The sequence below is a fragment of the Suricata suricatta genome, chromosome 4, assembly GCF_006229205.1.
Source record: "Suricata suricatta isolate VVHF042 chromosome 4, meerkat_22Aug2017_6uvM2_HiC, whole genome shotgun sequence".
NCBI lineage: Eukaryota > Metazoa > Chordata > Mammalia > Carnivora > Herpestidae > Suricata > Suricata suricatta.
This window is the reverse complement of record NC_043703.1, coordinates 34,093,256-34,117,376: the sequence shown is the minus strand read 5'-3', so window position 1 is coordinate 34,117,376 and position 24,121 is coordinate 34,093,256. Positions and strand designations below refer to the sequence as shown.

General features: G+C 37.4%; 1 protein-coding gene across 1 annotated transcript in view; it reads right to left on the bottom strand.

The window, feature by feature from the left end:
- DACH1 (dachshund family transcription factor 1) overlaps positions 1-24,121 on the bottom strand; it is a gene marked incomplete at its 5' end in the record, with an annotated part of 389,294 nt that overhangs the window by 155,463 nt on the left and 209,710 nt on the right. The window contains one exon of the mRNA XM_029938452.1: positions 1,049-1,210. Within this exon, the coding sequence (XP_029794312.1) occupies positions 1,049-1,210 (162 nt within the window). The remainder of the gene's footprint in view (positions 1-1,048; positions 1,211-24,121) is intronic.

Sequence of the window (24,121 nt, the reverse complement as noted above, 5' to 3'; positions counted from 1 at the left end):
CTTTGGCATCCCTGAAGCAATGGTATTTTGTGTTCTGTGTATATATTTCTAAATTATTCCCTACTCGAACATTCACATCTAGTGTATGCATCCATGGAACTGTTGTATGAATGATTACTACTGGAATTGTGATACGCCCTTAACTATATGACTTTAGAAAGTAGAGGGCTGCTGCGTATCTAGAGAAATAATCTATTAGAACACTGCATGGAAAAGAAAGTTTTATTGAACTGCATGAATTATTGCATCCTTCAGGAAAATATGTTTAGGATATAGTATCTTACACATGTCTTGTAGTCTCACATTTTCTTGCTAAATTATAATTTGAGCAGGATTTCTATACTTTGAAGAAAAACAATAAATACAGTGCAGCAGCAGAATAACTGCTTTATCTCACCAAAACTTAGCTGCTAAAGATATCAATAAAAAAGTTAACTCACCATTGAAGTTGTGTTTGAAAAAAACCAAACTACTCAAATGAATTCTGCAAAAAGAAACGTGTTGGTTTTGGTGTAAATAGTGACTATTAACTTTTCATCTCTTTCTCCACATTTCAAGAAAGAAAAAAAATCAAGAGAAATTAAAGTTGTACATTTACAATGAGAACGATTGGTAATAGGGGCATATGGAAAGAAGGGATTATCCACTTAATTTTTTATTTTTGGCAGCACATGAAAGGATTAAGTTTATATGCTCCACTGCTGATGTAAACTTATTTGATAACAAATCCATTAGGAATAAAAAGATAAAATATGGGTTTGTTTGTAAATATTCTTGTCACCTTACCTGTAATTAAACTTTTAAAAATCTGATTATGAACACTTAATTGTATTACAAAAGATGTGAACTAAATGTTAGTAGAAGTTGCCTACATGGAATTGATCGTATATCAGAAAATCATGTTGTTAATTATTTAGTCAGAGTGTACGTTGTTAGAGGGGCAAAACGTACACTGTGTTTGAAGCTAAAAATGAATAGTTTTGTTCTGGAGAAGGAAGTGATCAGGTAGCGACATGATCACAAAAGCTTCCGTGAACAGAAAACTTACCAACACTTGAATTCATGTCGCCGTTTTCAGAATCCGCTCCATGTTGGTTATTACTGGCATGATAGTTGCTCATGGCTTCCAATTTGATTTTTTTCACCTTCATTGCTTCGGCAATGGCTGCATTGGTAGCAGCGGCCGCTGCTGCAGCTGCTGCTGTCAGACCTTAACAGAACAAATTAAAAACAAGGTAATTCACATTCTGATCCTTCATGTACGAGTCCATGTACGTTATAGAGCACACATACAAACATATTAGAGGGTCTGATTCCTTCATGCCACACTCTGATAACATATATTCACACCTGACTAGCCAATGAACAACACTGATATAACGGGGAGAATGCACTATAGACGCTCAAACCAAATATTAGCAGAGACATAATTCATACATAGACGGATAGGAGTAGAACTGCATCCAGAATTCTCCCTCACACACGCCAGTTTGAATATGTTATTCTCTGCTTAAAATCCTCTACAGCTGCCTGGAGGGGGACGTCTGAACTGCTCAGCTTAATTCACTAAAAACTGTAAACCTACCCAATCACTCTATTTCTGCATCCTCAGGCCCCCCTCCAGCTACCTAAACGTGCAACCAACATGTGTACGTGCCCTGCTTCTTCGAGCCTCTGCTTTCACACATGCCACTCCCTTTGTGTGGAACGGCCTTGCTCCACAGATCACTTCCCTGACCTCTCTCTCATCCCCCGGCCTTCCAGCCCTGGGGTTAACACTTCTAACCACTGTGCCATGTTTGTCCAGAACAGTTCACCTCTGTTCATCCGGAGAACAGGAGGAAGGAGTGGACAGGAGGTTAGAAATAGAATTGGAGGCCAGATTATGGAAGAGCAGAAAGCGAAGGCCATGCTTTATGCACAGGCTATAGAGAACCCTCAGAGGTTTTGGAGCAAGGGTGGTGTGGTTTGTTTTCCTTAAGCCTGTGAACTTTTACCTAGTGCATTCACTTCATCCTGGCATCCCTCTCCTGCAAAATTACAGACACTGCAATATCTGAATAAGCTCCCCTATAACTGAAACGTTAGCAGACGAGGAGAGAACATATATATATATCCCCCAGCTCCCCATACTCTTTCTGCTATGGCTGTTTCAGAGTTTCTGACTACAGTGCTTCAACTCAGTTTGAATTTATCTTTGTGATTTATTTCCACTCCCAGCTGGTGGATTAGAGACTGAGCACCTTTCTCCTCTTTTCCTCCCCACTAATCATTGCATCTAGTTACTACAGCACATGTTACAGCCTCAGAAATTAGAAGAAAGTCTTTTTTTCCTAGAAATCTGCTTTTCTTTCTTTCTCTCTCTCTCTCTCTCTTTTTTTTTTTAGAGGCTAAGAGAGCTCACCTTTCTATCAGATCAGACCAAAGAGGCCTTTCAGCCCAGCGCAACAAGACCTTTAGAATGGACCTTTGAGTGAAAAACTGATAACCACCCTCTAAAAAGGCACTGATGTAAACTCAAAGAATTCATCTGGCTCTACACTGTACATTTGTTGCCTTTTAAGTCCCAACTTGAACGGATTCTCTCATCTTCCTATGATTGAATTTACTCCCCAGTTACTCATTTCCTTCAAAGGTGTTTCAGAACATTTTCTTTCCTGTTAAAATTCTCCTCATGTTTCCCAGCAACTCTCTCTTCCTCGGTTTTGCCTTGTCACAAATGTGACCATCCTACGTGTCCCTTCCCTTCATTACCCGGTGTGGCCCCATCTCTACTGTCTAACACTTCCAGGGACTTTATCTTTGCTTTATGCAACAGGTACATCTTGTATGCAAATAAGGAAGATAAAACTATAACTTGAGATCTGACTGTTACTATTATATAGATTGAAATCAGATTCTACTAAATTTGAAATATAACTCTGTATGACATAGCCTTAGGCCAGCCATAAAGTCTTTCTGATTATTGTTTCTTCATCTGTAAATTCATTCTATTCACAAAGGGATAATACGAGGATTAAATGAGATAGACTATGTGAAGAAGACCATATCCTGCTATTAAATACCAGGTATGCCCTGCATTCTAGTTCCTCAGAAAGCCCAGTCCTAGCCCTGATTGCTGCAGGATATGAGGGACTGGCCAGAATGCCCTTGGCTTGAAGAATCTTCCTTCTCTCTTTAACCCCTGACTTTTAAAAATATTTTTTGTAATTTTTTCTGATCTTATGTATGGTACCCTTCTACTTGTCCACTTGACAGTTTATCCTCACAGTTTTACATTCCTAATACAAATCTCAAAAGATATACAGTGATTCCCCCCTCTATCCATGGGAGACATGTTCCAAGACCTGCCACTGGATGCCTGAAACCACAGCTAGTACTGAATCCTACGTATACCATGCTTTTTTCTATACATACATGCATACATATGCCAAACTTTAAGTTATAAATGAGGCAGAAAGAGATGGACAACAATAAACTAGAACAATTATAAAAATATACTGTAATAAAGTCATGTGAATGTGGTCTTTCTCTCCCTCAAAATATTTCATTGTACTGCACTCACACTTCTTGTGATGATGTGAGGTGATAAATTACCTACATGATGAGATGAAGTAAGGTGAATGACACAAACACTGTGCCCTGGTGTTAGGCTACTATTGACCTTCTGCTGATTTTTCAGACAGAGGATCATCAGGTTCCAGACCTTGGTTGACCAAACTGGGGAAAGGAAAGTGCAGACAAGTGGGACTACTGCAAGTGTGTGACCCATACCTGATATAACTGAACGTTCCAATACTTTTTTTATAAAAACGTCTGTACTCTTTTTATTTTTTTTATTTGAGAAGGAGAGAGGGAGAGAGAGAATCTCAGGTAGGCTCAATCCCATGACACCACGATCATGACGGGACCCAGAATCAAGAGTACGATGCCCAACTGATTGAGCCACCTAGGCTATAATACTTTCAAATAGTGAATTTTTAGTACAATTTAATGAAGGCAGAAACAAAAGCTATGACATTTTCAGCAGTTGCTGATTTTAGTTCCACTAAGTCACCTGGCTCACAGTTTTAAATCTTTAATAGCTTTCAAATTCAAGCAATTTTCTCCATTTTCCCAACTCCAGCTAGTGCCAGTGGCCACCTCTTATTCAGTGGAGTCCTGCAACAGCCTCTCAACCACGTCCACTTTCTCCACTTCTAACCTCGTACTACTCATACAGCAGTCAACATAATCCTGTAGAAAGGAAAATCCAGACATGGCATTCAATGCCTACTCTTAGAAGCAAGTGGGGCACTTCACATGGCTGTCACAGCCCTTCATGCTCCGCCCCCTGCCCATCCATGTAGCATTGTGTGTTCCCCCCAAGTCCCACTCTGTGCTATAGACACTCAAGCCTTCTCCCATTTCCTTAAATGGACTACATTCCTGGTTTCAAGCCAGAGTCTGTACAGGTTTTTCCCACTTCTAGAAAAGCTCTCTAAATCCTGCCCCTGCCCCCAGACCAGCCCATGTGTCCATTCTCTGATAGCTTAAATAGCATGCTCTAGGGGAAATGAGCTCAGTTCCTGACTCTTCAATCTACCTGAGCAATAGCTATCAACAGTTCAAGAATCAGCTCAAAAAGTACTTCTTTCAAAACTTTTAAAAAATATTTGTTTTTGAGACAGAGAGAACATGAGTAGGGGAGGGGCAAAAAGAGAGGGGGACAGAGGATCTGAAGCAGGCTCTGTAGAAGGCAGAAACAAAAGCTATGACATTTTCAGCAGTTGCTGATTTGTGGAGACAGTGGTGAACCCAATGCGGGGCTCAAACTCGGAAACTCTGAGATTATGACCTGAGTCTAAGTCAGACGTTTAACCGACTGAGTCACCCAGGCACTCCAAAACATAGTTCTTTTAAAGAGCTGACCTCCCCTACTCTCAAAAGTAGAACTAGCCATCCACTGGTTGTGTGTGTGACTTTACCGTCCCTTGGGGAATCAGAATCACCCATGGAACTTTGAAGCCATGCACATAGCCGAGTCCTGACACATGAGGATTCCGGCTGGAACTGCTGCATCTGTGTATTTTGGGGTTGATTTTACTGTTTCTCGGGACATTTCAAAGTGCAGTCTAAGAAGAAAAACTCTTGAATTCTTCAAAGTTCTTTTTTTTGGGGGGGGGCGGTTAGGTTTAAAGTTGGCTCCTCTAACTAGGTTATAACACCAAAACGACAGAAATACTTCCTTAATATATGTATCCCAAACATCTACCACAATGCCTGCCACAAATTCTCACTGAATGAAAAATCACTTCTGAGACTAGATTACTTGGAAATTCACAGGAAAAATATGGTCACTATTTTGACAATATCTATGTAAGTAATTTCAAGCATTATGTTTATGTTACAACCAATGTGAATGTACTAGGAGCAGCAAATTTCATTAATTTAATATAAAGCACGACTCTCCCAAGCCACATCTGCCTGGGGCTGGAGAGGATCACAAAAGGCTCATCCACCCTCTGTATTTATTGCACTTCCTGTTGACCTTGCAATGGCCCTTTCAAATCTCTGATGTAATTGTCAAATCCCCTCCAACTTGCTCTTAGAAAGAGGTCCCATTGTGTGTTTTGTTCCAAAATGAAGTTGTCTTTGAAAAAAAAAATCGTAATAAATTCACAAAGTAGGGCTAGCCTTTGGTCTACACTTTATAGAGAATTCAAACTGTGAAAACATTTTCATGTCACCAAGAATTGTCTACTTGTGTAAATGCTGGGAACCCAAAACATTTCCCTCCCTGCCTCACCCTTTTCTAAGTGAGAATTTTTGTTATGTCCTCCTCCAGTAGCCCACCGTGAAGTACAGTATATTGCAAATTTACCACTGCTTTTAACTGTTCCCAAGCACGATGAACCATTTTTTATCTCAGACCTAGGTAATTCAGTCAACATCAAATCCAGCAGTTATGCATGGTAAAGTGATAGGTTGCCTTTTCTGTGTCTGGGATGAGCTGAGGAATCTGTTTTTACCTTTCAACAAGCAAGTTGATTCTGATGCTTACTGCCCTTAGATTATTGGAGGACAGTAATTTACACTAAAGTGTGTCTGCATCTCACAATAAATGTTTACTAACTGAGCAGATCACCATTATAGTCATTTCCAAAAGGGAGTGTGCTTCAGAATCAACAGGGGAACTTGTGAAAACACAAAATCAGGCTGGACCAAGGAATCAGAGTTTGAGATGTACTGTGCTAGTGGGATGCAGACTTTTATCAAAATGAGTCTTCATGTGCTCTTGGCCGACCTCCACAGAAGCGAAATCGTGAGCCAGGTAACACAGCACTTCGGTATGTTATGGATGCAGCAGTCCTGCACACGACTAACTCCAGCAACCACCTACGTGCATGGATCTATTCGGCATGAACAGATACCGTTACTGAAACAGCCTGGCTTATCACTTTGGATTCTTGAATTGGTAAGGTTTGCACCAGATTTCTTTTTCTCATGGAGGGAAAAAAAATAACAAATATATATAGAGATAGAGACAGAGATAGAGATGATAGATGGAGATAGAGAGAGATAAAGATAGAAATAGAGATGATAGAGAATGATTAGAGATAGAGAAAGATACAGATAGACAGAGATAGAGATAGATAGAGATAGAAAGAGAAGAGCGATAGAGACAGATATAGTATATGTGTGTGTGTGGTCTGGTCGTATGAGGAAGGAACAAATAAATGATCTCTTACATTAAGGAATAATTTTCCCGCCTATTTTACCTCACCAAATTCACTTTTTTATACTCTCAAAGAACATTGAAAGTATCTCATACACCAAAACAAAAACATGTACTGAATGAAGAAGTCAAATATGAAATAATTTCATTTTATTTTAAAAGATTCTAAATCGAGAAACACCTGGGTGGCTCAGTCGGTTAAGTGTCTGCTTTCAGCTCAGATTATAATCTCACTACCCATGAGTTCAAGTCCACAATGGGCTTTCTGCTGTCCGCACAGAGCCTGCTTGGGATCCTCTGTCTCCTTCTCTCTCTGCCTCTTGCTCTCTCTCTCTCTCTCAAAAGTAAATAAAATAAACATTCTTTAATATTAAAAAGATTCTAAATTTAATGTAATCAACAATGGAGAAACTTAAATACATTCTTCAAACTCATTTGGCACTAATAAGATATGGATTAAGAAATATTTTGTTTAAAAAAGACAGTTTCCTTCACAGGAAGGAAAGTAAGTCATAGTTTGTCTGCTGCTAGACCTCCAGTTGGCCCTCAGGAGAGGGATTATACATTAAAATTAAGTTAAAGACCATAAGCCTTATATCATGCAAAAATATTTAGGTGTCTTGGGAACCTAGGTGGCTCAGTCAGTTAAGCACCTGACTTCGGCTCAGGTCAGGATCTCACAGTTCGTGAGGTTGAGCCCCTCACTGGGCTCTGTGCTGACAACTCAGAGCCTGGAGCCCGCTTCAGATTCTGTCTCATTCTCTCTCTGCCCCTTCCCCGCTTGTGCTCTGTCTCTCTGTGTCTCTCAAAAATAAATAAATGTAAAAAATTTTTTTAATATTTAGGCTTCTTTTTCTTTTCTATAAACTCTCCATAATCTCTACATTTACAATTTAAAAAAGTAAATAGGCTTTTACACAGAATTTTAAAACACAACTTGTCATATTCTCGTCTGACTTATAATACAAGCTCAGGTCTGTGGGATTCATTCTGCTCTGCTCCTTCAGAGAAAATTCTGTATTACTTTTCTAACTGCATATGGTTAGAAGGTTTTGTTTTGTTATGTTTTAATCTTGGCTTATAGACTGCTTTTACTTCCACTTTTTGATGTTCTACTAAAACCCTTAGTGACTGTCATGGAAATGACTCATTAACTAAACTCTCTATCATAGAGAGAGTAAATAAATGATGGTTAAAAAAACAGCACTCCTAAAGCCATACAAAATTTGGACACCTTGCATCAGATTTGTCTGGGCTACTGTTGCAAGTTATATAATTCCTAAAGCCTCAAAATTCTCATCTTTAAAACACAGATATCAATTCTGACTTGATGGGGATGTTGTGGGGAATAAAAGCAAGATAATATATGCAACAGCATGGCACATACTAAGCCCTCCACAAATGGTAATAAATATTATCAAGTAACCCAGAATATCCATCATGTCCTTATGTTCAGTTTTACCTTTGTTCAGTTACTCACACACAAAAAATGCAACTGTGACCGAAGCAACCTAACAGTGTGGAGTGAGAATTTAGCCACCTGACAAATGGAAATCTAAAGCCCATGCTTCTATCTAAACATTTCAGTTAGTAGTCTACATTGATCGCATTTATCTTAAAAATCACTAAATCTCCACTCTGTGCACTATTGATACAAAGCCTTCACTACTTCAAATTCAATATCCTAAACCAATCCATGGGTTTATCATTTGGAAGAGAAATGGGCATTGTCACTTAAGAGTCTTATTTTACTTCACAAAGATAGTAGTTTTCTTCTGCTTTCAACTTTTGTCAAAACGGCCTTTAAATCCTTCAAATGCCATGTACAATCCTGATCACCTTTTCTGGAAAAAGGAAAAGTATCCTCATTCTATTTATTTCAAATAAGTTAGTACTCCTAGCGATAAAGAGTAGATTACAACTATAGATTATACATATCAATAAAAGAGACATATTGCTGTCAAATTCTTCCTCTGATCTGTTTGTTTGCTCATTAACTTGAAAGGTCCAATCTTTGATCTTTGGTTTCAAAGACATCAAGATGACTTCCAAATGTTTGATATGTTGTCTACTTTTACATTACCTTCCATATAAAATGTATTTCCCAAAAGCTAATGGTTAAATAAAATGAGTTAAATGTAAGAGATAGTAACCAGTCAAAGCTTCCATGTGATAGACTTTTTATCAGTCTATGTCACTTCACCCAAATTTAGAAGAAACCATTTTAAAGATGCAGTAGATTATAGCCAATAGTAGTTATTAATATTCTGGAATTGATAAGTTATTTATGTCTGGCATTCTTCCTACTGATTATTTAGGGAGACAGGCGGCTTATAAATGTCTCATCACTCCACCGTCACAGAAATTTCAACGACAGTGCTCATGCACAGCTATTCGCAATCTGAATCTAACCATTACAAGGAGGAGGAAAATCGAACATGTGGCATTAATACGCAGTCCTGGTTCCTAACCATCTGATAGGCAGATGGTGTGAAGCGGATTCTCCAGCTGAAATGAAGGGGCACATCATTTAAAACCTTGTTTGCATTCTAACTGATATCAGTGCCATATTGATATACATGATACATCATGGCAGTATTTGAACAATCTAGTTTGTTTCAGTCATAAATGTTTACTGCCTTGTTTTTTTAATCTTATAAGCATGTTCAGAAGAGTGTATTTTTAATTTATGAAACCTATTGTTTACTTCTGTTGAACTAGAAGATTAGTCGAAAGTAGGAATATTAAATTACTTCAACCACAGCAATATAACCAAGACAGATGAATAAAGTGGGCTTCTATTTTCAATAAAGGATGTTAGTAAAGGAGTTTTAAAATTAGCCCAGGCATTTTATGCATTAAATGCATTTATTCATTTAAACCTTCTAGCTTTTTTCCCCCCAAGTGGCATACAGAGAAACTTAATGCTTTACATAGCCATTCATTTAAAACTCTCACTGTGTGCAATTAATCTTGTCCAACAATTCAATTCAGAAAGTAAAACATCAAAAAGCATAGTTCAATTCAACAGTCATTACTGCGAAGTAATCTTTCTGCTCCTGACAGTTCCTATAGACTCTTTGCAAAACTGTTGAAGGTACATTGTAAGCTCCATATAAGTTTGAATTACAACCCCATTGAAATCACTCCAAGTCTTAGAAGAACTCTTGGCTCAATATAACAACTTAAAAACACCAGTACCTTTTTTTCACCCTGTTTTCTTCCTATCCTTATTTAAATACCAGCTGTCTAAAGAACTGACACTAATTTTCACAGTTATTTATTTTTTCAATACTTTCTAAATACAGGGAAATTGTGATTGAAATATACCTGTCCTCACCCTTGAATGATGAAATAAGAGACATGATAAGCAACTGGAATAGGCAACTTAATTGTGAATCAGAATAGACTGAAGATTTTGAATGTGAATTTGTCTCCTAATGTCCATTAGACTGACTTTTCTTGCCCTTTAAAACACATTTATATTCTGCAGAGAAAAGGGAAATTGATCTTTAAGGCCATTAATGAAAACACTCCCTACACCAGTTTTTAGTTTTTCAATTGATTTAATTAGATTTTTTTAATGTTTGGATTAACAAAAACCCCATTAATTTGGAGATATATATGGAAAGAGTTTATTATAATATTGATAATAATAATCAGTCAAATAGACATCAAATCTAGCATTCTTATTCTGAATAGCTTAAAATCGCAAGCCCTCAGAGCAAAGGAAGTATTAGCAGTTGAAAGTCGGTGGAGGGAACACCACAGAGATGTTATGTTATTTGGCATGCATTACATCACTGGGGAATTTCTTTCTTAAATGTATGTTTGTTTGTTTGTTTGTTTGTTTATTTGAGAGAGAGAGAGAGAGAGTGTGTGATGGGGCAGAGAAAACAGGAGATAGAAAATCCTAAGCAGGCTCCACACCAGTAGGGCTCAATGTCAGGAACAGTGAGATCATGACCTGAACTAAAGTCAAGAGTCTTATGCTTAACCAACTGAGCCACCTAGGTGCCCCTCCATGGAAGTTTTTGAAACATTCAACTTCTGATCACTAACTCACAGAATCAGGCTGAAACAAAATTAATTCAAATTTTCAATGACTATGGCTTAAAATCAGAAAATAGGTAATTTATAAAATGTTAAACTTGGCACAAAATGGTTTTGAATATAAAATTCTCACTTTTACTCCATCTGTTAACATTACCGCCTTTAGAAAAATAGTTAACAGCCACTCAGGGTCTAGACTTATAAAGCAAGGAGACAAGAAAGACTATCTGATGTGACCCTTTTATTTTACTGTTGATGAAACTTAGGGTCAGTGAGGTTAATCATTTCTATAAAGTCACACCATTAAATAATGATAGAATGATCCCAATTCCCTTAACTCCCAGTGCAGCATTGACCACACTGGCTCTGTCAATAAATGTAAAAAGAAAAGTACAGAATACTGTAAACTCTAGAATCACTGAAAGAAAATGAATCCCCCTTTGCTCAAGTAACTTATACATGGCTAGAAAGTCAAGGGTATAGATGCTCAGATGGTGTCAAAAGTAAAAGCTGACTTCACTTAGAAACCTGACCTAAACGTTCATTTGGAATTCAGTTTTATAGAATTTAGAATGTATCTGCCACAGAAACAACGGCCGTTCCCCTTTAATCGTGCACAAAGCTTTTAACCCGGACTACAGGTAAAACACAGTATTTTTATTAGCTCAAGTCCTATATTTTAAATACAGCACAACAAGAAAAAAAGAGAAGAGCAAATAATTATTTTCCTCTCTAAATCTTGAATATGGAACAAACTATAAATAGAAACAAACTGAGATAGGTAAACTTTGACCCCAATTTTCTTTAAAGCACCCTTCTTCCTATTATTCCATCTCTGATAAACTGTTCTTTAGATGTCCTCATGCTTGTCTAAGGTACAATTCTTTTTACTACTCACGTGACTCAATCACCCCAAATTACTCAGTGCACTGACTCCAGGCAGGTGCTTTGTACTAGCCTGAGAATAACTGACAATGTTTGACATTCTGAAAGGATGTTTTTTAAAGAGGCTACTTGTCAATATATCGGTGACAGGTCAGGCAGTATAATAAGTGAAAAGAGGAAATGGTGTCATAAATTTAATTTTCTGCAAAAGAGTCACCTCATTGACATTTTAGCCTAAGAACAATCTCCCCAAGTGTTCAACTACATTTCTCAACACCATGTAAATTCTCTCCTAAATCTTTTGATACTGCAAGAAGTCTCACTTTTTTTTTCTTTTTCTAGAAATCAGGTAGCATGTGGTTGTTGTTGAGAAGGAACAGGAGATAAGAAGAATGTGTTAGAGAGGTGGCCGCTTCTTACATGAAAGTGTTGTCTGTGGGAGGTTATCCAATAGGACAGACGTATAACTGGAAAAGGTGTGATTACACACTTTTTCTGATATAGTAATATATACTTTTTTTTTTCAAGGAAAAGACTAAAGAAAGTAACGTAAATATAACACACACACACAATCACTTTGTAAACAGAGGTCGGGTTCTGGGTTGGGAACAACAGACGGCCATGTTCACTGAATAGCAATAGGGAAAGAGGGACCAGTTGAGGCAATAGTCATTAAGTTTTAACATTTATGTCAACATTTTATTGAATCTCCATAAGCAGCCTAAAAAGCAGCGACTTTCCTCATTTGTTTGCAAGGAAAATGTGAATGGTGAGAGGCCACTTGTAGTACTTGGAAAAAACGGGTTTTGGGTTGAAGTTTTAAAGCCAGATTATAGAAAAGAACAATCCTAATTGATTTAGAAGCGTACATAGGGCCACGTGATAGAGAAATTGCGTAAGAAATATAGGTTATAGTTCATAGTCCCAAGGGACTGTCCTGTCCTCGACAGTGGCCTGTTAAACAGAGAATGCCTTTATCTGGGCATATCGTTGTAATCACAGTCAACTAACTTAATTTTTTAGCATAACAAATTCCTTAAATTGTCTGATTTTGAGGCAGCCTCGCACTTTATCACTCAAGAAATAAATGCCGTTTATGTTTAAGATTATTTGCCTCCTGAGGTTGCATGAGCATGTGCAGCCTGGCTCACCGAGGCACAGAGCGGGTGGATGCCAAGGAACAATGACCAATGGTTGTTATTACTCATCTCTCCATTTTTGCTACAAAAATCATTATAAGAACCACTTAATCCCTAAGATGGCAGGAAATGCGAGCCTTTTGTGTATTCTAATAGAAACTTTTACTTTATTTCAAAACTACTGTAAATCATAGCAAATCTTCAGTGTTCCTTATGTCACTTCATTTAGGAGTGAAGTCTGCAGTTACACTGATCTAGTGGCTTCCCTTGACCTAATTTATGTTGTACCATGAGATTCTATTAAAAGAAACTAAATCACTGCAGTAGATTTATTCACCTTAAATAATTTAAGCTAATTGAAAAAGAACCAAACTAAAACTAAAACACTTCTCTCAAGCATTCAACTCCTGCATGTCAATTAGTAATTTAAACAACCAGCTAATCACAACAGCTTTATAGGAAACACGGTCCTGTGCTGTGTACACATTTCTCTACCTCCACTGAGTTGAAGACAGAAACAAATATCAGTTCTGAGCCTGAAAGTTAGGTGTATCTGTTCTGTAGTAATTAGACAATTCCAATAAGATCGTATCACAAACGGAGTGAAGATTTTTCTCAATCTCCTCAAACAATTTTCAAAAGAACACATAGAGGGGCACCTGGGTGGCTCAGTCGGTTAAGTGTCCAGCTTTGGCTCAGGTCATGATCTCATGGTTGGTGGGTTCCAGCCCTGCATTGGGCTCTGTGCTGAAAGCTAGTTCAGAGCCTGGAGCCTGCTTCAGATTCTGTATCTCCCTCTCTCTCTGACCCTCCCCTGCTTGCACTGTCTCTCTGTCTCTCAAAAATAAATAAAAAAGCATTAAAAAAAAAAGTTTAAAAAAAAAGAACACATAGAAAAATAAGAGAAATACCTGGAAAAGCACTCTTTTGACAATGAGTTATGGCATTCCAGACTTACAACATGACTTGAGCAAAACAAAGTTAAAAACATTATTGTTATTCACAAAGGTTACCACATAATAACTAGAAACTGAATTCCTAATGGGTTGACTTCAAAATTAAGAATGTGGCTTATTATTATTATTATAGTTTATTTTTGTTATATTTCTTCATCTTAAAAGTTATTAAATATCATGATTTAAGATATGTTAATAGTGGCTCATAATTTTATACCAAATTATAATATTCTGATTGTCCCATCAGTATAGAACTCTATTTGTAAAAGCAATGGTCGCTTTTCTCATGGAATTATGTAATTTTATAATTCAGCCTTTGTAATACCTGGAATGTTTGGCATATTCACTCATAGGGCAGTCCTGTGAGGAGTTACCAAGCTTTTTGCAGCATTTTTACCATACGTCTTTCTTAAGAGAATTAGAAAATTCAAACATAACTTTGTCTTGAAAGTAAAGCCTTTTGAAATATTGCTGAAGTGCACACGGAATAAAGACAACACACTTAAGCAGACTTCTCCCCCCTTTAAACAGCATTCAAATTTTCAAAAGCAATAGATCCTCCGTCCACACGGAGTCTATTGAATTATTCATTTCATGTGCAACCTCATGCTGGACCATAAATTGTTACTTTATCTAATCAAAGGAGACTTAACTCTACAGAAGGTCAAAGGTTTAATTTTGTGAAGTATTATCTTACGCTAGGAGTTTAACCGAAAAATAGAAGAAGAAAAACAGCCAAGAAACTGGTAATAAATGAACCTTTATTGCCTCGGGCATTGGCCTAGTTAATAAACTTTCATTGAAGGTTTCTTTCAACTGTTACGGACAATGAGAGGGAAAAAAATCTTAAATTACAGCCATGTGTGACTTTTAAAGCAGTCATTCTTTTTTATCTCAACCTCCCTAGCTCAGGAAAAAAAAAAGACAAAGAGAGATTGTCTTCGATCTTTTAACCAAAAATGTATGTTTCTAAACAGATGAAAAAGTGCAGATAAACTTTTCTAAAAGCAGAGGTCAGCTTTGAACAATATAAAAAAAAGGCATTCCTTAGGTGTTGAATCTTAGAGAACAATCTCTCTAGCCAAACGTGAAACTACAAAAGGGAGGAGACATGTTGTATTCTTCACAAATCTAACTCTTAAATTGTGTCTCCTGCTTAGCAAAACATGATGCTTTATAATCTCCCCATTATCACACTGTCCATTGTAGTTTGAATATCCATTAAATGTACTGTAAATAAGTACATTATTTATGTACTCTCTACCCTATTTTAGACCAAAAAAAATCCTTTTCTTTTCAAAAACAATACACATGTATCAAAATAAATCATTTTATTGTCATGCATTAAAATCTTTAAGAGAAACAAGTCTATCTTTTTAGCTGGTACCCCCCAACCAAAAGCTGCCTGTATGTAGTCCTGCCTGCAACCCCCCAGTATTTTCTAGAAAAGAAAATAAACTGAGGTGTTCTGAACTAATATGATTTTTTTCAGGAGGCACGGTGCCAAGTACAAAAGTTCTCAGGTCCTTAATTCCAACATCTGTATCTCCACACCACAGCATTAATAAGGTAGATCCTAGTATCCCGAACGAGTACGTATAAGCTGTGAGAAAGGAAAAAAGCCATTCCTGCATCTCCCTTCAGGTGCTCTCAAACAGAAACGTGAAGGAGCTGGCTCTGTGCTCCTATCTGAACCCGCCCCCACCAGATTCCACCCACAAATCACAATGCTCTCAGCAGGGCACCAAACCCTCTTCCCACCTGGCTGCATTTGGACAGAAGTGGGCTCTACTTCATTCCAGGGACATGTCCTCAGGATGCTATCTTGGCCACCTTTGAATCTGAACATGATAGCTGCTTATACCGGCAGCACCAGGTGAAAGCAAGACCAGGCTCCCTACTAAGAAATATACTCCGCACAGCTGGGAAGCAATGAGTTCTCCCGGGGTCAAGGATGAAGCAGGTTTATACCAGAAGCTCTACTTCTATTCTATATTTGCCGAGAGTAGTGAGAGAGACTTAGGAGAAAGTGGAAAATACAGAGATTAAAGACACCTTAACATGAATGCTGAGTTGTAGGAGGGTGATGGGTCAAGCTCTATGCATAGAATATCAAGGCCAAAAACACAAGTCTTCTAAAATAGTTACACGTGGATGTCAGAACCTGAAGCAAATTGGGACAGTTCATTTTTATTAAGTAGAAGGTTTTAGAATCTACAAGTATATTTTTAATTTTTTAAATGTTTATTTCTTTTTGAGAGATGGGGGTTGAGGGAAAGAGACAGAGGGAGACACAGAATCAGAAGCAGGCTCCAGGCTCTGAGCTGTCAGCGCAGAACCTGACGCAGGGCTCAAACCCAGGAACCAAGTGATCATGACCTGAGCCAAAGTTGGACACTCAACCGACTGAGCCACCCAGACACCCCTGGTTTTTAATTCATGTAAGAAACCATGAAGTGCTTACTCAAAGATTATGATAAAAATCATTATCAAAAAAGCAATTGAGAAACATGATATTTTTTGTGCCCCATTTAATTTTCTACCTGATTTATATACATGCATACCATTGGAGACAGAAGAATGAAAAGGGGAAGAAAAATAAAGAAACATCAACTACTTTCTATAAAAGAAACACTATATTTGAATGTGTATAATTAATGACTAGTTACATACAGCTGTGGATAAATTATTTCAAATTAGCCAGGATGATAATGCCTTATAATTTCAGGGGTGTTTTTTTCTTTAAGTTGCCATCTGTGAGAAAGGCCGAGATACATTTAGAAAATGGTCCAAATGTCAGAGAAGCCTGGAAGACTAACAAAAACAGGTATCTCGAATCTAATTCTTTATTCCATTAATCAAAGTTTCATGGGTTTATGAAAGTTGTACTACAGAACACAGAGAGGATAAGAAAAAAGAAAGATCAAGGGAATTCAGAGGATTTATTAAAAGTGCAGACGGTAACTCAGACTAGTGTTTTAGCTAGATAGACACAATTAATTAATTGTAACATTGTGAAACTCTAAAATGCTAAAGGAACGTGCTCACACCTCCAATGCAGTAATGTAGCAAAATACTTATAATCTTTCAACCACCAGGAGCTTTTGTTGGTTTTTTAACCTAATCCACAGCTTGACATAGATCCTAGGGTAAAGGAACACAGTTCTTTGATTGAAATAATATCTAAACATTGCTGTTCTAGCCTGGTGGCCTAATAGAAGTCTGTTTCTCCGGAACTCGAGAAATTCAAGTCTGGAAACAAACTCACACATTGAGCTCTGGCTTGTGAGTCCTGCAAAAAAAAAGTCTTTGAGGCTGGAGTGTGCCCTTTCCAGTTTGACAGGACCAAAAACAGGTATAAAAACTTCTACAGTCGCTTTTCTTTCAAACAGTGAGACAGTCAAAGCAAACGATTCGCTTCAGCCACAAAAAATTTCCTAATAAGACAACAGTACGGTGTTGATAATCATAGAAAGTGTAATACACTTCAGGAAATAGCTAAGAATTTCAGAAGGGATCCATTATCCCAGTTTTCTCCATTTTGGTGTGAAAATCTACAAAAATATCTACAAGTTTTTCAGTCATCGCTACAAAGAAAGTTGATCCATACGTTTTGTTATTTTTAGTCAGGTGGACAATTTCAAAGGGTTCCAAGGCACACTAAACATACCTGAAAAAAAATTTATGTGTACTGTATTTAGTGAAAAAAACCTCTATATTACTTTACTTTATTTAATGTACCTCAATATGCCATTATGACAAGAATGCCAACCTTGAACATATTACTGAGAGAAGAACTTCTAGGTCTGCATCTGCAGCAAAAAGCAGGATTTTATTAAACTCTGGAAGATAATTGCAGTAAAAACCTCCATTGAATTGTGTATTCTGACCGATTTCAAAATGCAAAGAAAATATACTATTAATATTTACCCACATCCAGGCATCTTGTAGCAACTGCTTAGCAAAAAAATAGACAAATAGAAAACGGTAAAGGCCTGGGTAGCACTAATTATACCTGAGGCTTTAGACAAATTATAATATTAAGTAATGCTTATAATATTAAGTAATGAAAATGATTTTTTACTTGGTGGCTGTCATCGGACACTATTACGTCACTTTATAAACATGCTAACAAACGTGGTACTTGGATGACAGTTGGAACAGTCTACCCACCGTCAGAAATGAGAAATCTTGACATATTTTACCATTGCATTTTAAAGCATGGCTGTGAAGCTGGGTGGGAAGTAGAGAACGAGTATGAAAAAAATCCTCAAATTAAATAGTTAAGTATGTAATCCTAAAAAGATAGTAGTTCTTCTAAAACGAATTCCAGGAGCACAGCATGAGTTGGTTAAATCAGTAGGTCAATGATGTCTAGGACGCAGATTCGTTCCATACTGACTTGTGGCTACCCTCAGTATATTGGGAAACAACTCCATGTTAGCAAGCGCACTAAAACAATGCTAAGAATTTAAGCAAAAGAGTGTGGAGCTGTTGAGTGCCTGTGCATCTCAGTTGGTTAGGCTTCTAACCCTGGATTTTGGCTCAGGTCACAGTCTCATGGTTCGTGAGATAGGGCCCATGTTGGGCTCTGTACTGACAGTGTGGAACCTGCTTGGGATTCTCTCTCCCTGCCCCCCTCATTCTCCAAATAAACTTAAAAATAAGTGAAAAGCTGTCTATTACATATGTTTCTTTTGATCCCCTGAAGAAATCTTTCCCAGTGGATGTCCTAAAGACTCTCCACTCAGAGCTTATTAGCCATAGGTTACATCACCTGATCATGCCTGACTACTCATAGGAAGAGAGAATAGGTCCACCATGATTCACATCTGTGATGGAACATGGGGCTGGGTCCTTGTAAGCACATAATTGGAGGAAAAATGTGAATTCCTCAATAAAATTAGTGTTTTGTTATAAAGGAAAGAAGTGATAATGGTTATTGGCTAGCAGCTAACAAAGACTGTAATAAAAGCTTACAGGGGAATATTGAAGAAAATAGCTCACAGCCTCTAATAGAAGCCCAATTACATTGCTCTTCCAAATCTTCCATCATTTTAAATTTCTGCCATGCTTGCTCCAAAGTTAACTGCCTAGATGCAGAGGAAAATATCACTGTTTTTCTCAAGGTACTTCTCATAATGAAGGCCTTGTAAAGACAAGTTCCATAAAATTATAATAGTGACCTTGATTTTTACATTTAGAGCTACCAGGAACAGAAACATGAAATAGCACTCAATTGCTTTGAGTTTCCTTTCCAACCTCTAGCTGGTGATACCTATAGAATAAATAATAAGATGGTACGCCTATGGAATGTATAATAAGATGGTGTCCTTCATTTGATTGCTGGACAAATACATAGGAGACAACTGTTACGGGATGTGACAAGAAGAAACTGGTAATTTTTGAGCTGTATCAAACATTTGTTTATTTTTATTTTTTTAATGTTTTTAAGAAAGAGAATGTGAACAGGGGAGGAAGGGGCAATGAAAGGGGAGGGGACAGGGACAGAGGATCCAAAGTCTGCATTGACAGCAGAGAGCCTAATGAAAGGCTCAAAGTCATGAACCATGAGATCATGACCTGAGCCAAAGTCAGATGCTCAACCAACTGAGCCACCCAGGCGCTCCCAAATATTGAAACATTTCCTGTGACAGTGAACTGACTAAACTGGTGGTGATGTTCCTCAGTGCTTTGATATAGTACTAAAAATATTTGCCTTCTTAAGGGTATGAATCAGTGTTGGAGGTCAAGGGAGGGAGGGAGGGAGAGAAATGAGGAAAGAGAGAGGAACAGTGGCTTTACGAAGAACGCATGTTCATTGCCATGCCAGCGCTGTTTGGTCTCTTCCTTCCATCTCTGGTACCATCAACAGTAAAACAGAAACTTTTAACAAAAATTTAAAACTGAGAACAACAGCAGAAATATGATGTAGGGCAAAAAATACAGACTTTGCTGTCTCAGATGTGAGGTGCAGTCTGTTGCCATTAGGTACGATGGCCTCTGTTTGCAAGATCTAATTTCTGTCAGCTTCAGTTACCTCGTCCCCAGCTATAATAAAGAGAATCATGTTGCCTGTGTCTCACAGAGTTGCTGAGAACATTAAATGATATAGAATGTGTGAAACACGGACATGCATGTTCCATAATGACAGTTTCCTTTCTCCCTTTGTTTTGCTATCATTCCATCATACTGGGTCCTTCCCTGCCTTTCTTTTTTTATTCTTTTTTTTTTTCTTTTCAGTACTATCCCTACTACTTAAGGATCTGCTGCTACTACTTGCTGAGAACAAATGGCAGAGCCAGGGCCATGACATCACTCCCATACTGTTCCTTCAACGCTATTTCCCAGGATCAATAATAGAACTTGGTAGAAATTATATTCCTCATAAGGAGTCTTGTTTTATAAATATTTGCATGCACGAACTCTAGATCAAATTTGAAAATTTTATGAAATTTGAATCCACAGTTTATGAGCTGACCTTAGGCATCTCACTTAACCACCCTGGAAATGGAGGTGATAAAAGTACCTACCTATCATGGTGATGATGAAAATCAAATGAGGGAGTAGGTGTAACAAGCTATACTTGTGCATGGTGTGTGCAACATAAGCATCCCCTCTGTGTAGACTGTTGGTATTGGCCTCTGACATAAGAGACACTAATATTCATAATTCAGTATCATAGGGAAAACAATTTTAAGATGATGCAAACTGAATTTTAATTCACATTCCAATCAAAAGGAACATAAATTTTTCAAAAATAATAAAAGGATGTACATTATCATTATGTATACCACATCTTGACTCCAAGGATATGTTATTACAAAATATGATAAATTCACATCAATAAAGAGATCCAGTTGCATGGACATGAGCGATATTGCCTAACAAAATTTCCAAAGGTAAGATTTTAAATAGATAATCCCTAAATTATCAGATTCAGACATTAGTGTTGGCAGTGTCTTGGAAATCATCTTCTCTAACCGAGACTCACATCCTGAGCAGAGGCTAGACCAAAGCCAGTATCTCTTTCCACTGATAGGCCAAGTACTTCTACCTTTATAAAAAGCTACCCTCCTGTACAGACACAGGCGCTTTCAGCATATTTTTGACTCCTCAAATAATATTTACTCTTTTTTTTATTTTATTTTAAATTTTTTAATGTTTGTTTATTTCTGAGAGAGGGAGAGAGAGAGAGAGAGAGATAGCACGATCAGGGGAGAAGCAGAGGGAAAAAAGGGAGACACAGAATCTGAAGCAGGATCCAGGCTCTGAGCTTTCAGCACAGAGCCCAACACTGGGCAAGAACCCACAAACTGTGAGGTCATGACCTGAGCCAAAGTCAGATGCTCAACCAATTGAGCCAATTAGGTGCCCTTAAAATATTTAATTTTCAACTTTTAAGCACAATTTAAATTAAATAATAAGGATATTATTCTAATAGATAACACAATATTTGAATTTTCAGAGCACATAGTAAATTGATCTAATTTAAACATAGTTATAGAAAAGGAATATGCCTACCTTTCTTTCTGAGTGACAATGGGAGACCAAATCAACTTTTGAAACAGGAAATCAGAGACTTGTAGAATTCTAACAGACTCTAAATTCTGTCTTCCTTTATTTAATTATTATCAAGGCATTCTGTTGAAGTTGACAACTACATATGATCTTTCAAGACATACATTTATTCACATAACTAAAATTTATAATGTATCTTAATCATAATAAATTTGTAAGAACTACATGTTGTTAATTTTTATGATAAATTATTGTACTTTAACTCAACTTTAAAGACCACTTGTAAAATACAAACAAAACTACTATGATATGCACTTATAAAAAGTAAATCACTACAAACAAGATAAAATTCACTGACAATTACTTACATATCTCACTATTTTCTATTACTGCTAAAAAAAACTTTTCAAGTCATTTGAACAAACTGTTACCTAATCCATGTAATATTTTTTCCCAGAAGCAAAATATAGTTTTGGTAATCACTGGACTACAAAATATGTAATCTCAGTTGGAAAAGTATAATGAAAACATAAACAATTCAAACAAATATTTCTTGGTTTTAATAAAGAACATAGGTCTTTATAAAGTATATGAATAGGTTATGACTCTGGGAGTTTCCAGTTAAATTTCAATCCTCATAGATATTCAGTCAAATCTTACTGTATTAAGTTGTTACTGTGTTCTAGACACTAAACAGATTTTAAAAAGTGGGTACAACATAGCCCCTGCCTTTAAAACTGTAAATTCCATGAGAGGAGAATTTATGTTTGGCTGTTCATAGACACATGGCCAGGAATGAAAACAGTCATCAACACAAAGGAGATGCTTAATATAGTGGAAGAGAGTTATGAAGAAAGCAAAAAGGAAACAAAGAAGGGAAGGGAAAGAGAGAAGGAAGAAAAGAGGAAAAAGGGAAAGAATGGAAAGAGGTAAGAAGGTACACACCACTTAGTTGGGGAGACAGACACATATACAATCATCTAGTACACAGTGCTGAGGGGCACCTGGGTGGCTCAATCAGTTAGGTGTCCAACTTTAGCTCAGGTCATGATCTCACAGTCTGAGTTCAAGTCCTGTTTCAGGCTCTATGCTGACAGCTCAGAGTCTGGAACCTGATTCAGATTCTGTGTCTCCCTCTCTTCTCTCTGCCCCTCCTCCATTCATACATGCACACACACAGACACTCTCTCTCTCTCTCTCTCTCTCTCTCTCTCTCTCTTTCTCTTTCCCTCTCTTTCTTTCTCTCTCTCAAAAATAAATAACCATTAAAAAAAAAGTACACAGTACTGTTATTGTAACTCAGATTATAGTAACTCAGATCATGAAGATTAATTTGGGCTACAAGACCTGGAAAGCTTCAGGTAGGAGGTAGTATTTGAGATGATTCTTGAAATATATGTAGAGATTTGGTTGATAGAACTGAAGAAAAAGACTATTTCAAGGGAAAAAGGAAAAGAGCAAAAAAGAAATAATGAGCAATAGGACAAAGCTGGGAATATGTTGGACTTACACAGATAATATATAAATAGGGTAAGATATATTGGATGGGGAGACTTGTAGGACGCAGACCTGAAAAGGAATCTTGGCATTGCTTAACAAATGTATTTAAATGCCATTGCAAAGGAGTTTCATGCTCTGGGAAGCTGACGGTATTTGAGGAGGGAAATATCTTGGTCAGAGGTAAGCTCCCAGAACACAGGATTCCCTCCTAAGGTGTGTGGACCTCATCTTAGCACTCTATGTGGCTCTCTCCATATACTTTGCTTACAGCCCTACCAATGAGACATATACCTACCTAACTTTACTGTTTGTTATAGTTATCTGCCCAAATACCTAATACAGTTCTTGGCACAATTAAATTAGCAGTTGCATAGAAGAAGCATTGTGGTGGACCTCAGTTTGGGTCCTGAATCTTATTCAGGAAGACTTTACTTCTCTGAGCCTTGGTTCTACCATAGGACAGAACAATACCTATTCTCTTTTTAGTAGCACTGAATCTAACTTATTATGGGAGACAGGATGGTGTGCACCCTTACCCATTAACACTCATATCTTAGATGCTGAAGCATATGAATATGTTATCTTACATGGCAAATGGAATTTTATAAATGTGATTAAGATTCTTGAGATGGGAAATTGGTCCTGGATTATTGGAGTAGGCTCAATATAATCACAAAAGTCCTTAGAAGAGGGTAGGAAGAGGGTCCAAGTCTGCAAAAGAAGATGCAACAATAGAAGCAGAGATCGGAGAGGTGTGGGTCAATGATGAAAGAAGGAGGCGACAGGCCAAGAAGTGTGGGTGGTCTCTTAGAAAACATAAAAGACAAGAACACCAATTCTCCCCAACGCTGCTGAGAGAACAGAGCCCTGCCAACACCTTGATTTTAGTCTGTAAGATTTGTTTCTTACTTCTGACCTTGTGTTGTTTTAAACCCCTAAATTTGTGCTAATTTTTTACAGCAGCAATAGGAAACTTACACACACATACACACAACCCTGGAATGGAGTAGGTATTAACAAATAATAGATTTTCTTATGGAATCAGTAAATACTACCTAAGCTGATTTTTTTTTTGCATCTTCAGGATAAAATTAAGCAAACTGAGGTGTAGGGAAACCATTGTAATAAGGACACACTGTACTAGTCTAAGCACAAGTTAGAGTGCCCAAGATAGAGAGGAAGAGAAAAAATATAAAAGAGGGGACAAATGTCAGAGCATTTCAGAGAGAGAATTTGATCTCCAAGCAGACTGTAGGTATAAAAAAGAGGACTTAGGGATGATCATTGCAGTCTGGAGTGGAAGACTGTGCAGTAAACTAACTCCAATGTTAGAAACAGCAACAACAGAG